The 15949-nt window shown below is 30.8% G+C and overlaps 2 protein-coding genes across 2 annotated transcripts; both read right to left on the bottom strand.

Moving 5' to 3' along the window:
- Nucleotides 1-2344: 2344 nt before the first annotated feature.
- Nucleotides 2345-4030, bottom strand: LOC139862820 (protein disulfide-isomerase 5-1-like). Its single transcript, XM_071851453.1, has 5 exons — nucleotides 3902-4030; nucleotides 3520-3578; nucleotides 3217-3392; nucleotides 2921-3033; nucleotides 2345-2571 (listed from the first exon to the last, which is right to left on the bottom strand). Exons 1-4 carry the CDS (start codon nucleotides 4028-4030, stop codon nucleotides 2933-2935), a joined length of 465 nt encoding a protein of 154 aa, XP_071707554.1. The 3' UTR covers nucleotides 2345-2571; nucleotides 2921-2932.
- Nucleotides 4031-7429: 3399 nt separating this feature from the next.
- On the bottom strand, nucleotides 7430-9692 carry LOC139862237 (nuclear transcription factor Y subunit A-1-like). Its single transcript, XM_071850805.1, has 5 exons — nucleotides 9533-9692; nucleotides 8811-8923; nucleotides 8655-8723; nucleotides 8163-8327; nucleotides 7430-8066 (listed from the first exon to the last, which is right to left on the bottom strand). The coding sequence occupies exons 1-5, from the start codon at nucleotides 9678-9680 to the stop codon at nucleotides 7731-7733; spliced, it is 831 nt and encodes a 276-aa protein (XP_071706906.1). The 5' UTR covers nucleotides 9681-9692; the 3' UTR covers nucleotides 7430-7730.
- Between the last annotated feature and the right edge of the window lie 6257 nt (nucleotides 9693-15949).

Raw genomic sequence — 15949 nt, 5'->3', positions numbered from 1 at the left:
CCTTAATGTTCTCCATTGTTCCATTGCAGCTGGAAGTAAAATTTCTCTTTGATTATTGAATCTGCTTTTGAGACCTTCCCATAAAACATGGGGATCTTCTACAGTCACATAATTATTTTGTAAGCATTCATCAATATGTTGATGAATAAAGCAACATGCCGTAGCTTGTTCTTTTTCAGAACAAGTGTTGTTTTCATTTATGGTTTCAAGAATGCCCATTGATTTAAGATGCATTTTTACTTTTATAACCCATGGCATGTAGTTGTTTCCAGTTGATTCTAAAGGAGTAAATTTAAGCTTTTCCAGATTCGACATTTTCTATTATCAAAAATTAAAACAAACATCATGATAAATTAGAGTCAATTTATATTCATAAGTATATAAACATTAAACATAAATTTAATATAACATAAATGATAAGTAGGTGACAGTGTCGACCATGTGTAAGCAATCATAAATAAATGTTATATAACAAAAATATAAATATTAGTAAACATAAATGAAAATTTGGCGACAGTGTCGACCATATATTTTTTCAGGTGGTATAACCGACCTATATCATTCTGGTGGTATAACCGACCATATATCATTTTGGTGGTATAACCGACCATATATCATTTTGGTGGCAGAGCCAACCATATTTAGTATTAAGATTATCGTGCTGATAACGTGTTATAATTCAGTAGGCTTATAACTACCTTTAGTGGTTTGATTCTTGATGTTATAATTCAGTAGGCTTATAACTACCTTTAGTGGTTTGATTCTTGATGTTATAATTCAGTAGGCTTATAACTACCTTTAGTGATTTGATTCTTGATTTAGAATACTAATAATGAAGTGTAAGAACAAAGATGATAATGGAGAGAAAGAAAGAAACACTTTGTAAGTGTGAGAAATGGTGCAAGTTTAATGCTTGCATTCATGAGTATTTATAGCCTAAAATCTCAATATAAAAATACATACTTTGTGTACCAAAATTGACTATATGTATACACCAAAATTGACTATCCATATCTATATTATTATTATTATTATAACATATCCCACTATTTCATTTTGGGATCTCAATTTTTTGCTTTGTTTGGTTGCTATTAATATGATAGATTAGTATTTAAATTTAAATGAGTAAATAGAGAGGAGTAAATTGGTAATAGGTTTTTCCTATTAGGGTTCTATCATGTGATAAATTAATATTTACAATAACAAAATCCAATACACATGAGTGGTGTATGAGGAATTACTATATTGGTGTATGGGGAGGTGAGATGTAGATAATCCTTTTTCTATTCAAGAATAAAGAAGTCATTTTTTCACTCAGAGTGACATGCTTTCAAGAGTAGAGAAAGTCAACCCTCTCTTTATTCGACGGATAAGATATTGGTTCCGAGAGGACCTCCGACCTTTAAGTAGGAAAAAGTTTTTGAAAAAAAATAAAAATAATACTATATCAAAGAAAGTCATTCATCTCTTTATTCGACGGATAGAGAGATTGCTTCTGAGAGGACCTCCGCCCTCCGGCCTTTAAGTATGAAAAGGTTTTGAAAAAATAAAAATACTAAAATAAAAAATAATAATATATCAAATTTTCATAGATTTTAAATTTTGTCTGAAATTTAATTTAGGCTCTAAGAGTCAGTCAAATTATCAATAAATCGATGATTGTTGTCGACTCTATAGAGGATAAATTAGTATTTCTCTACTAATATTTTCATTTGGATGTTAGTGGCCTAACTTTCATTAAACTATTGACTTTTCCCTTGATGTTCAACCAACCGGAACACCTACACTTTAGATTGACCATTTGACCGCTTTAAGGTTCTCGGAGGAGCACCCTGATGGTCAAAGACTCAAAGCCTCAAAGGGGCATAACCTCTTACATAAGTTTTTGTGCAAACAATTTGGAACACGTAACAACTTATGTACCCTTCATTTTGGTTGACAAACATTAGAGGCATGTCACAACCACAAACATACATTTAAGACAATGGATTCTTATTTAGGTGTCAAACAAATCATACTTAGATTTTCAGTTGCTATTTTTGTGAAATTTGGGAGCTTCAGTTGCAATTAACTAGCAAGTGGCAAGCTTTAGATCCATAATGGTATGATATCAATCTGTTTTGGTTACCTTAGGTGCCAGTAATCTTTAGCTCGTGCATTATTAACTTTAGACTTGCAAAATTTGCACTTCATTTTATGCCATATACCTCAAGATAATTGATTAATCCCATCCTCTCACAGTTTCTATGGGCAACTGAGAGACTCTATTAGAAGAGCCACACCAGAAAGTAGCTACGAATAGACTAAATACATGCAATATATAAGAATATGTTAAACAAAATGATGATCTAACTCAGTTTATAGAAGATAACTATGCTCACAAGGTCTACATTGACACCTGAAATAAAGAAATTGTGTATCATTACAGAAAACTTTTTGATGGTCATACACTCCTTCGAAGGTGGGGCTATCCATCATACAGAAGGCTTGTCTATCGAGGATGTTGTTGTACAAATATCAAGTAATGTCAACCGAAGTGTGTCTGCTCGGCTAATTTTCAAAACAAAAAACCTGTTTCAAAAATAGTACTTATAGAGGTTAGGCACAGTTAATAGAGTAATATGAACAGCATAAAATGCAAAATATACACAAGCAGTATAAAAGGTATACACTTGGATGCTAGTTCGATGCTAACTGGTCAAATGTGGAAGTTTAACACTAAGAAAATCAATATCGAGATGCTTAAAAGAGTTTATAACCTCGTTGATTATCTAACTCAAGACATAATGCTTCTCTAACATCACTTCCGTAATTCACATTCACATATATAAATTATAATATAAATAACAATAGTAATAACATAAGGTCAATCTAAGCCGAGCCATCTGTTTTACTACCAATGAGACAGATCTCAAAATACCTACAAGGTAAATCATAAATCTTTATCGCCCTCTATCTGTGCACTCGTTGCCGCAGCTGCCTTTTCTGTTTCTTCTAAAACAAATGTTCTCATCGCCTCAACATCCTTTGTACCTGAAAGTTGGCCAACAGATATATATAGTCAACTTTCTAATAATGAAGAGTCAATGGCCCAAAGCACAATCGGAAAGCATATACCTGTGATCAGGAAGATACAATTAGTCTAAGCTAACTACGCAACCTGTTACATGACTCGATACTATATTAGATTTAGTAACGACTAAAGTAAAGCCATACCTCGATATCGTGCAACTTCTTCACCATTATAAAAAACCTTGAAAGTAGGGTACGATCCAATCTTAACTTTTGAACACAAAGGTTTATTAGTACCACGGTCAACTTCACCAACCTCTATCTCATCCTCCCCTTCCATCGTCTTCCCAAGATCCTCCCATAACGAACCCAAATTCTTACTGATAATAATTCAAATAAACCAAATCACGAAAATGAACAACGAGTATCTCAAAACTCATCGCAAAATTAATACTCCAAAACGCTGACTAATACATACACAATTATAATAAAAGAATAACTACTCACCAATGCTTACACCACGGAACACAGAACTTTATAAACCAAGCAGTATCTTTCTCATTCACCTAAATAAATCAGCATATCATCCACACATTTTTTAATAAAAAAAAAATATATCCACAAAGAATTATTCATTACATCGCGTAAAAAATGAAAGATATTAGGCAAATCGAACTATTATCTAGCACCCTCACTAGTTTAAAATACCACAAATAATGCTAAAATTGTACAAAATTAAATATAATCATTCATTTCAAAACTATCTATTCATAATTAATACTGTTAATGTCATATACCAGTAATAAATAAAATATTTATCTATTTATATCGATAATACATAAACTGTAGCAGACGTAAAAAATATTAAATTGATGAGTTTATAGATTACCTTATCGGTGAAGGTAGTTTCAGTTAGGGTTATGACTTCAGCTTTTGAATCGTGCATTAAAGTTGAGAGTAATATTGATGAAATTAGTAATACAGAAGTGATAAGCGATCGATGATGATCGCCTTTCATTGTAAGTACGATTGAAATTTCAGATCGAATTGAATGTTTGTTTCGGATGATTATGCAAACAGAAATATGTCGAAGATCAATTGCATAAAAAGGAAGCTAGGGTTCTAAATTAAAAAAAAAAAAAAAAAAAAAAAAAAAAAACACATATTAAAAGAAAAAGGGGAAAGCAAGGGAATGAAGTGTAATCTTTTAAATTAATTCTTTTTCTTTTTCTTTTTTCTTTTTACATGTTAGAAGTAGCGGTGTTCATCGGTTCGGTTTTTTCGGTTTTGAAACTTATAAAATCAAAATCAAAAACCAAACCGAAACCAAATTTAAATATCAAAACGATAATCAAAACCTAACCGAAAACCGAATTTGATTTCGGTTTGGTTTCGGTTAAAACCGAATATCACAAAAAATAAAAATTCTAACCAACATAAATTTACATATAAATTAAGAATAACGGTTGTAGAATTAATTTAAGTATATATGGTGTATAACATATTTATTTTTTAATAAAAATGTAATAACACATCAAATATAATATAAATATATAAATGTTATAATTATAAATATATTTTAAAATGTCATTAACTTGAATTCGGTTTTCAGTTAACCAAATTTAAAATTTTTAAAACCAAAAACCGAATTACGAATTCGGTTTCGGCTTTGATCGATCCGAAAACCGTTTAAAAACTTTGATTTGATTTTTTTTAGTTTGAATTCGATTCGATATTCGATTTATTCGGTTTGAAACTAAATGATTGCACACCCCTGGTTGAAGTGCAAAACACTAAAAAAGTTATGTTCTTTTCATTTATTTAGAACTTTGGAATAAAGTGTTAAAAGTAAAAGTATTTTTGAGACCAGTTATATTAGGGCATTGGTGGTTATTTTAGATGGATAACATCATTTCATTTTCTTTGGATATGAATATGAATATTATATAACGCTAATGATAACTTAAATGGATTAACAATTTAAATGCCATAGTTAGGTCAATAACTTACTCCTATCACGAGTATTTTTATTATGTCGAAACGTGATCATGCATAGATTCTTCAAGAGGAATTATAACCACGATTCACGATTAAAGTGTGGTTTAAAAATCTTAGTATTAAATTCCGGTCCGTGAATAATTCAGATTAATATAATGATATCGATAGTGTGGTTAAATGTTAAGTCCATCATCTATAACGTTCGTTGATTGATGACACCGTGAAGGTTGTAGGTTACCGTCGTGAGAAACTGGCTTGTTAACCTTAACCACGAACCATGATAATGTGATGATTTACGCTAACTTGGCCGTAGGAATCCGGCGGAATATGTGCTACGCAATGTTGTGCGTTGTTTTTAGAGACTTAAGGTTTGTATTTATAGGCAAACCTTAATTCTAGTTACATCCATGATCGTCCTAATCTTTTTCACAACTAACTACCGATAAGATCGACTATAATTATGGAAAGGATTCTATCCTTAATCAAACAAGACCTGTTAACTGACTTAAAGGGATGCGCATGTATCCCGCATACCACATGATATCTACGCGCTTATAGTTTCAGTCACAGCTTTGCGCAATGACTTTCCTTATTTACCGTGTAATTAAAACAATTAGTTGTGTAAAATCTGCATGCGTGTATATGCTCATGGTTAAAACAATATTTATTGTTATTGTTAGTACCTTTTCTATTTATATAACTATTAAAATTAAATAAGTAAATATTAATCAAATAGAGAAATGGTATATTTCTGAAAGTTACATACAGGGTTTCTCCTATTCAAATTATTGAATGAAGTCTAAATAATTTCATAATGAACACAATATAATCGAATTATCCTGTAATTATTTGTAATCCTTTTCTCAACCACTTAAAATGTGTGATTAACTAGGTTTTAACCTTGAAAGAAAAGAAATGACTAGAATCGAAAGAGAAGAAAGTAGGATCCTTCCAATTTAAAAGAAAGGATTGAAAGATAAATTACACTAAAATCATTCATCAACTTTTTTTCATTTCCTTTCTATTAAGGAGGTGTTTGGAGTTGCGTTTTGGAAGTGATTTTTTGATTATCACGATTGTAAGTTGTAAATAATGTATTTTTAGTGTTTGACAATTTAAGCTAAGAAATTGATTAACTACGTTTTAACAAGTTCAAAACGTGGTTTTGAAAAAGTGTCATGGTACCTACTGCACGAAAACGGATTATTATCCACTTCTTTTAATTACCGATTTATCCTCATAAACAATTGGTCTTTCACCCACTACAGCATTGCTATCCCAAATGCCACGCACTGCACCAGTTTAATTATTCGTTTTAGATTATTTTTTATATAGCATAGACTACATACATACATTTAGTACTTACATTACAAACTTAAAAGGATTACGAATAAATATTTTGATATTTTCAAATTAGTTTTGGATAAATAGTTTATGAATATTTGAATTATTACATATTAAATTTATATATTTAATTATACGGAGTAATAAACAATGTCTCTTTAGGTAATTTTACTTATTAAGTTAACAAATAATCTAATTTACCAAACACTTTAAAAACCGATTATTTGATTATTGCGTTATCAAACTGCAAAATCAAATCCAAACACCATTAATATATAATACGTTTTGCTACAGCTGATTATCTGATTACAATTATTTAAAACGCATAATCAATATTCAAAACGCAAATCCAAACACCCCCTAAAACTTGGAAACATCAAATTCTTTTAATTTCCTTCCGCTTCTCTTATTTTATCTCCTAAATTAAAGTTCAAGTCTCGGGAAAGAAAGTTATCTCTCAACATCTACCTCAGTTGTGTGAAATTTATATTCAGTGTATATTTTCAAGTTATGAATTATGTGGATTCAAGTTCATAACCACAAAAACAAGATTTATGTTCAAATCCAAGTTACCAAATCAATGATCAATGAAATTAATAAATCGTTAAAATCAAGGATTTAAACAGTTTGGAGGTAAATATTAGTAGTTACTTCTAGACTCCTCCAATTGTATCTTCACCATAAATCTGACTTAAATACTTCAACTTTCATCATAAAAATGGAGGATAAGAGATCAAATACACGTTTTGCATATTATAATGCACAATTAAGATCGCTATCGAGTCATCAATGACAGAGCACATTTCATAGTAAAGGTTACAGAGCTTTCGACTCTCGCTATACACAATAGCATTTAACAAAAAAGCTACGCATACCTTTTTAGCGAAATAGATATCCACCTCGCTTTAAACATTTTACATGTGACAAAAAAAAAAAAAGCATCTTTGTGATCTATAATTAAAACGTTTTTATTCTTCTTCGAACTTATGTTTGATTGTCAAGTAGTTGTATGCCCTTAACCATAAGAACATGAAGTATCAAACACAGATAACATACGACAGACGCTACAACGATATGCATAAAAAAGTAAACAGGAACCATTAGAACTCAAAGTTAGATAACAGGCGGGTAAACTTCCTACTAACATACCAGTAAACCCTAAATTCGAAAATTCACCTCCAAGTATCGAACTTTCAGAAAAGAAAACACAAACCAACCAATTTTTGCTAACCCCGAAACCATATTTTGTACATACATAACATTGATCTTGAAAAAGTAAATCCGAAAGTAAAAGCAAAGAGGAAACCGATAGGTAAATTTACCTTTCCGTCCTCCTTAAACAAGAGCCAAGAATGATTTGCCGGCCAGATCCCGTGTCACTTCATGGCAACAGCCCTTTGTGAAGTCTGGTTAGATGACATATTTATCCACTGCTGGCCTAAAGAACCTGATGATGTCATGTAATTGTCACCATTTTCCTGACACGTGCGACCGTTGACAGAATTTACCAATCCACCATTTCGTGTTTCTAAACTTTCAGCAGATTCTGATCGCACACGCTTAACACCTATCGAATTCACAGATTGAGATGATGCGTTCTTATCTTTATCTCCATTATTTACAGAACCAGCTTCAGTCTTCTTTGCAAAACGACCACCAGATCCTCTCACCCTTCTCATTGCATGTTGATGCCGAGATTCATGAAGATAGGGCTGTACAATAGTCCAAAAGCCAGTATAAGTTATTCGCCAATGATCTAGACTCGAATTGCACATTACAATTAATATAAAAGTTTATATATATCCAACCTTTCTATCTTTTATCAGCTTCTTTTCAAGTTCGGCTTTTGCACGACATTGTCTTCGCCGTAATATGGCATGGTATTGTTTGGCATTCACATAAACAGGCTCTTGCGCCATTTCAAGGGGTAAAGGCATCCTCGATTGGTGCATATCGAGAAACGGAGGAGGAACCTAAAAAAACACAATCATAACTTTGGTCAAACCACCAAAGGGTCATTGGCCTAGCGGTAACGAGGTGCCCTATAATCATGAGGTTATGGGTTCAAGTCCAGGTCCACAACATTTATATATTCATGGATAAAATTGGTGTTGGGATGTGCGAGTTGCCTTTTTGAAAATTTCTAACTTGGTCACACCACTTGAATAGAATAAGAGGATTATCCAATCACCATTTAATAAATACTCCATCCATGCTAAGGTATGGTATCACACACACATATAGGCAACGTCTAAAGATGGTTTGATATGAATTTAATATATTAAAAACGCGTATCTTACCAAAGGCTGACCATAAGCTGCCATCATTCCACCATAATATGGGTCGCAATATGGATTTGGAGGACATGTCTGAAAAATAACACAACCATGAACTTTGAAGATAACCATGAATCTGAAAAAAATCTAGCGACATACAAACATGAGGAAGATGCTTACAACTGAGTGGCCCACAAGTTCGAGTTGTGGGACCTGCCCTAGGGTTTCTCCATTACTTTGAAGCATGGTTGGTGCTCCCTGCGAATTACTTTTATGCTCTTGTCCATAGCTATCTGCCCTCAAGAAACAGAGTCCAATATCAGTCTTGTTAAAACACTAAATGAAGTAGAACAGTATAAAGATAGAGGACTTGTTAAACGCAAGATCAAATTTAGAAATTGAGGATTATCAGATTCACAAAAATCAATACCATAAAATCTAGCCCCAGTTTCAATTTGTCTCAACAATGATGATTGTTTTACAAAGTGATAGTCAGATTTGAAGTGGTATTCACAAACCTAACAAGTTTGTGATATTCAACAATAATGAGCAAATAAATATTTAATCTAGTAATAAGTTTAAAAACGCTAGCTCATGGGAAAAAATACAATCACAAAGTTGGAACATACTATCAGATTCTGCATGAACTACAATCACACCTATCAAGTATTTTGGGGCTCGTGATATCAAAAGAGACACTTATGTCCACAATTAACCAAAACGTGATACGCTGTGAAAGTATCTAATAAATTAGAAGCATGAGCACCGTTCCTGTCATACTCAAAATCACTGATAAAACATTCATACAGCGGTACGACACTATGAAATGTCAAAACCAAAAGTACCCAAGTTAAAATCCAATCAAGGGGCTACAAATCATAGCATAGCAATGTTGGAATCACCTGAGCGAAAAGATTGAGCATTTAGTGTATCTTTGCTAACATTATCTTCCTCCTCACTCAAAACTTCATCAGACTCTGATTCCCTATCGACTGATTGTTCCGGTGATGACGAACCGGATGAATTTGCCCGCATGGCAGCAGAGGACATGAAGCTTATTCAACGCTATTCAACGCTAAGGTCTGACTGCAGTTGATTACAAAAATATCAACTTGATTTGTCCAAAAATGCATGTTCAAATAACTTAACTATAAATATAAATAGGTGCACCTGAAACAGTTAATTTACTAATACCTAAATACAATTTAATCAATCTACCAAATAACATACTCATGCATGAGAATTATCAATGTTGAACCTAAAGACCAGAATAAAGTCAAACACTTGAATCAAAACCCTAAAAATCATCGAATAAAAATAAACATATTTAATTATTAAGCCATATCATTAATTCAGCATACATAAACAAACTCCGGACCCTCAAAGTTAATTAAAAGTACCAAAATCATGTATCAATTTACAACCTAATGCCCTAATTGAATAACTGAAATAATTTAATTTAATCATACAATAAAATTATAGCAAAACGAAATTGTGAATCAAAATTACTCATTTTTTTAGACAAAGTGAACATGCATATGCAACTGCAAACGAATTGAATTATTAGGGTAAGTATCTACACAGATAGAATTGATAAAAGCTTACCGGTGTAGAAGGCGACAATTAAAACCCTAGAATTTGGGGCGTTGAATCGGAGAGAATTCAGGTGTAAATCTAAAGAGATAAAATAAATAAAATAAAATTGATGTTATGAAAGAGACATAGCAGAGTGAAAATTATAGAGATAGAAATATGTACGTATATGTGTGTTTGATTTAAAAACAGGGGTAGAATCAACCTCACACATATACGTACCCCACGACTTTTGAATGACGACGCGTGTAATGCATCGCGAATTTTCTTTTAATATTTTCTTCCCCACTAATATTACTCCCTAATATGTTCTCTATACCAAAATTAATTTAATTTGGTTTAGTTAAAAAGATGTTAATGTCCGTTTGATAAAATTGAATGGTTAAGTGCTGAATGGTTTATAATCTGAATAAATTTCTGAATGACTATAAGTAGCTTGATAATCATTTTGAATGAGCAATGTTAATGATATAAATTACCTTACTAGTATTTGTATGAATAATAACTAGAATATAGTTGCTTAATAAGTATTTATGATATAATTTAAAGTGCATATTATATAAAATTTATGTGCTTAACGGTTAAGAAACTATCTCAGCTTTGAATGGTTTACCACTGAATATCTGAACCATTCAACATTATCTGTCATTCAGATTTCAGAAATAAACGCACTGAATGTTGAATGGTTCAGCATTCAGCGCTGAACCATTTCATTAAGAGGTAAACAAACACACCCTTAGAGTTATAGTTAGTAAAATACTTAGTTATAAACGAGTATATAAACTAAAGATTTTGCTAAAGGAATGCACTTTGAGTTATAACAAAAATAGAAATATGAACTGTTGTGTATAATCATATAATGCATGTTAATAAGAGTTTTAAAGTATGTCATTAGCAAAATTCATAAATTAAACCACCTTTTAATAGGTGATTCTCACACATCACTTTTTAATCTATTTACACTTTTGTCTCATAAATTCACAATTATACCCATAAATTAATTTAAAAAGTTGAACTTATATTATTATTCTAAATATAATTGAGGGTATAATAGTGAATTAGGTGTACATGGATTAAAAAGTAGTGTGTGAGGATTACCTCCAGGCATATCAATGGATCGGATATAGATCGGGTGAGCCTATATTCATATCCATATCCATTTAATTTTAAAATCTACATCCATATCCATTTCATTTAAATATATTCCATCCATCCATCTATATCCATATACGTTGGATGAAGCGCGTAAATGGATGTTCGTTGGATGTTAAGTATTTATAAAAATATTCCTATTATAAAATGAAATTATCAAAGCAGTTTTAACAAATATATGTAATATATGCAAAATATACGAATTTAATACTATTCACATAGTTATATTTTCAAAATCTATATTTTCGAGACCATTTTATTAGTTTATAATGTACATATATAAGGATATGTAAATGTAAACACATATATTTAAGTAAATATGTATATATGTATTTCGAGTGGTAAATGGATATATCCATGGATGGAAAGTTATCATCCATACTCGATCTACTAATTTTTCACATAATACATATCCATATCCATATTCATATTTATTTATCATCCATTTAGATCATCCATATCCATTTAAATGGATCGGATCGAATATCCGATAGATCGGACATTTAGTGTCATTCCTAATCACCTCCATTAGGATAGGATGTCTGCAAAAATTTATTTATTTTTTATATATTTTGTAAAAAAGATATACTCGTATCATTCATCCTATATTTCTATGACATATTAACAACCAAGGATATACGGAGTACTTGTTTATTTAAGAAAGTTGACTATATGACCAAGATACCTAAGGTTTGGTTGTCACGATTGGATAAAACTACTTAAATTATAAAAAAGGTTTGAAACTTATGTTAATATAATTTATAAATATGTATTCCAACTTGGATTGTATTTGTCCTCTATACTCGGTTTGTATCCAACAACTATAAACTAGGATATTGGAGAATTCAAAAAGTAAGAAAGTGGTCCACTTTTAGCTCTCAGCATTAACTTATGCAATTAATCACTCGCATAACAACAGTGAGTTATTTCAATTTCAACTTTCATCTTATAACTATAACTATGACTATTCACATAATCTTATAGTGAACCGTGAGAACTTTCATCTAAGCCTCACTAATAGTTTTTCAAAAAAACAAAAAAAAAAGTACTCCCTCCATTTCAAAATAAATGTCTACATTATAATTTTTATTTGTCCCAAAAGAATTGTCCCTTACTGAAAATAACAATAAAAATTCCTTAAAGTTCCAATTATATTCTCTTTATTAATGGATAGATACAACTAATTATGGTAATTAGTTAATGTTTGATGTGCGAGCGGTGGTACGTGAAATACTATTATTATTTATTACGAAATGCGATACAAATTACACAAGTTTTATATAGTTTATTTACAGATAGATATACCTAAACCTTGCTACAACACTATAGGCAGTGTACCTAATCGTAGAATAGTATAGTTTTTAGTAAGTCCGGTTCGTTCCACAGGGAGACGACTTATTTTACACTATACTTTTATATAACTATATTTGTACAAAATATAAATATATATATATATATATATATTACAATTATTATTATTAAAAAAATGAGGGTTTTACCGTTTAATGACTGGTTTGTCGATTTTATATTTTAAGCGAAGCGTAAAATAAATGACGATATTTAACTAACGATAAAATAAATAACAATAATTAAAATAACAATAAATAAAAGTACAAGGAAATTTGAAATAAAATATATTATGCTTATTTAAACTTCCGTACTCATGATGTTTGACGTTTTGATTTTGATTTATTACCCTGTGTTAATTGTTCTTTGTCCTGGATTATTTGATATGTCCATCTGGTTTTGTCCATAATAGTCCATCGGTCATAATTATAAAGTGCGAGGGTCTTCGCCAAATTAACCTTATACACGAAGTCAAATATTTCAACTAATTGGGAACTTAAACTATAACAAGGTCTTAATACTTTGTTAATGATTACACCCGGTTATCGACTGCATGTAATCCAAGGTTTTAATATTTGTTAACAATTACACCAATTATCATTGAATGTAATCCACCCCTGTTTTAATGAGTCCATTGGCTATTAATCCATCCCCGTGTCCGGTCAAATGAACAATTATTAGTATTTATAAATATCCCGCTCACCGTACCCAGTCAAGCGTATGTGGTTATATATAGATACGTCAAATTATAAATCTCTATATTAAATTAACAAGATATCATTTAGTTAATCAAATATAAAGCCCATTAATAGCCCATAGTCCAATTTCCACAAGTGTCTGTCTTTCGTCCAAACCCTAATTATGGTCCAAAGCCCAATAACTCCATCTTAATATTTAGCCCAACATCATGATTACTTCGGCTCAAATAAGCATAATAATAACTTAAGTACGATACATAATTAAAAAGGGAGAATTTAGCTTACAGTGATTATTAATCGCGTAGTGTTACAGAGACAGAGTTCCGACTTTAAAACCCGTAAAATAACCGTTACAATACCCAAACTAACTAATATAAAACCAAACTATATTATTTATTATATATATATATATATATATATATATATATATATATATATATATATATATATATATATATATATATATATATATATATATATATATATATATATATATATATATATATATATCATTGAGGGAGAGAAAGATGGATATATATTGTGTTTTTTCATCGAGCAAAAGCCTGGTATTTATAGGCATAATTCCTGATTCTGATGCCTATGCGAGTGCATGGGGTTTTAGTGCAAATCTTATGCACTCGCATGGGCTCATGCACTCGCATGGGTTTTATGCCTATTTCCCATGCGATCGCATGGCCGTCAGATCCAGCTCACATATTTTTTGTTTTCTTGCTTGTCGACATATTATTATATATATATAATTTATATTAATTATATATATTATATTATATTCTTGTGCATAGTTGACTTGTAATTTTTGCTCCGTTGTCTCGTACATTTACGCCCGGTTTATGTCTCAGTTTCGGTTTCTCGAACATCTTTTCGTATGCTTTAATATCTTGTACTTTTCGTTTCGCGGCTTGTACTCTTATAAATTTTAGACGTTTCTCATCAATAAATGGAACCACTTGGATTGTAACTTGTACATTTGAGCTTTTTGGTACAGTAAAACACTATTTCAAAATGAAAATGTATATATGTATATGTATATGCTACGAGACGATGATTTATAGAAGCAAATAACCAAAACACTTAATTGATTAAAGCTACACTTCGAGTGACATAGTTTAACAATAATTAAGTGTAATTTTTGATAAAGGTACACGTCGCGTAACTAAAAGTACTAGTTTTCTAAACGTACGAAAGGACTCTCGAAAAACCGGAACCGGGACATAAGTTGAGAGACGACGTACGACTTATCAGAACAAAAGTTACAAGTCCACTACACACGAGAATATAATATAATATATAATTAATTTATATAAATTATATATATTATATATAAATATAATAATATGTCGACGAACTACAAAACAATCGAGTGTGAGCTGGATCCATGAGCCATGCGATCGCATGGCTAGAGCCCATGAATCCCATGCGATCGCATGGGTAAAGTTGGTGGCTCAAGTGCTATAAATTCGATCGAATTTGCGTTTTGTTCACTTCACTCTATTATATATTACTCCGTAAGTTATTTATTTATTTAAATTATTATTATTATTATTATTATTATTATTATTATTATTATTATTATTATTATTATTATTATTATTATTAAGATTAATATTATTATTAATCTTATTATTATTAGTATTATTAATTATTAATTATTAATTATTAGTACACATAAAATACTACGACGAGGTTATGAGCGTGTCACTTTCAAAAATGGGTTTTCGAGCGGGATAGAGCTAAGGAAACTATGGGTTATAGCTATGGAGGTTATGGGTAATGTTCGTGGGTACTGTTTGCAAATCAAACCTAGTGTTTATCATCTCTGTTACGTCTACGTACTTTCCTACAATATTGAATCACAATATTGATACGTGAGCATTCATATCTTATCTTTTATATATTAATTGTGTATCCATGTCTAGTGCTCGAGTATTTATATTTATGCATGCTTGTATGCTAAATTTTCTCGTTAAACAGTTTATGATGAATCACGAATTAAATACATATATTACTGATAAAAGGTATATGATATGCATGTTTTTGGAAAGCTGGCGAAAAATCAATAACTTTTCATTTAGAAATCGCGTAATTTCGATGAACGAACTAAAAGATATGGTCAACTGAATTATGATTGACGTTAATTGGAATTGCTTTTGAATCCGCAATTGATACTTAAACAACTTGTTTATAAGATTGATAAATTAGATTTTTGAATACTACTAGCCGAGTAAATGAATCTTTATGTAAGGTACGTCTTGTCTTGTTGAGCAATTGTCAAAACTGATTGTTTTATCATATTTTAAAGCCTTATAAAAACTATAGTTTAATTTTACAAGAATTGGAAAACTAGGTGAAATGTTAAAATGTTTCGATTGACATGATCATTCAACTATAGTATTGAGTCAAATTAACTTTTTGAAATGACTTTTGATAACTTTTGTATGTCGATCTCGAGCATTAGGATTGTGATACACTATGACCCGACCTAGCTTGATAGGCATTTATTGACCAACA

This window comes from Rutidosis leptorrhynchoides, chromosome 8, assembly GCF_046630445.1.
Source record: "Rutidosis leptorrhynchoides isolate AG116_Rl617_1_P2 chromosome 8, CSIRO_AGI_Rlap_v1, whole genome shotgun sequence".
In the NCBI taxonomy this organism is placed as follows: Eukaryota; Viridiplantae; Streptophyta; class Magnoliopsida; order Asterales; family Asteraceae; genus Rutidosis; species Rutidosis leptorrhynchoides.
The sequence above is the reverse complement of the archived record's forward strand: the minus strand, read 5'-3'. Positions and strand labels throughout refer to the sequence as shown.

Coding starts and splice junctions, on each gene's coding strand:
- LOC139862820 (XM_071851453.1), bottom strand. CDS start 4,030: ATGAAAGGCGATCATCATCGATCGCTTATCACTTCTGTATTACTAATT. Junction 3,579..3,901: donor AAACTACCTTCACCGATAAG/GTAATCTATAAA, acceptor TGATTTATTTAG/GTGAATGAGAAAGATACTGC. Junction 3,393..3,519: donor GTTCCGTGGTGTAAGCATTG/GTGAGTAGTTAT, acceptor AATTATTATCAG/TAAGAATTTGGGTTCGTTAT.
- LOC139862237 (XM_071850805.1), bottom strand. CDS start 9,680: ATGTCCTCTGCTGCCATGCGGGCAAATTCATCCGGTTCGTCATCACCG. Junction 8,924..9,532: donor TGCTCAATCTTTTCGCTCAG/GTGATTCCAACA, acceptor TCTTGAGGGCAG/ATAGCTATGGACAAGAGCAT. Junction 8,724..8,810: donor AACTTGTGGGCCACTCAGTT/GTAAGCATCTTC, acceptor GTTATTTTTCAG/ACATGTCCTCCAAATCCATA.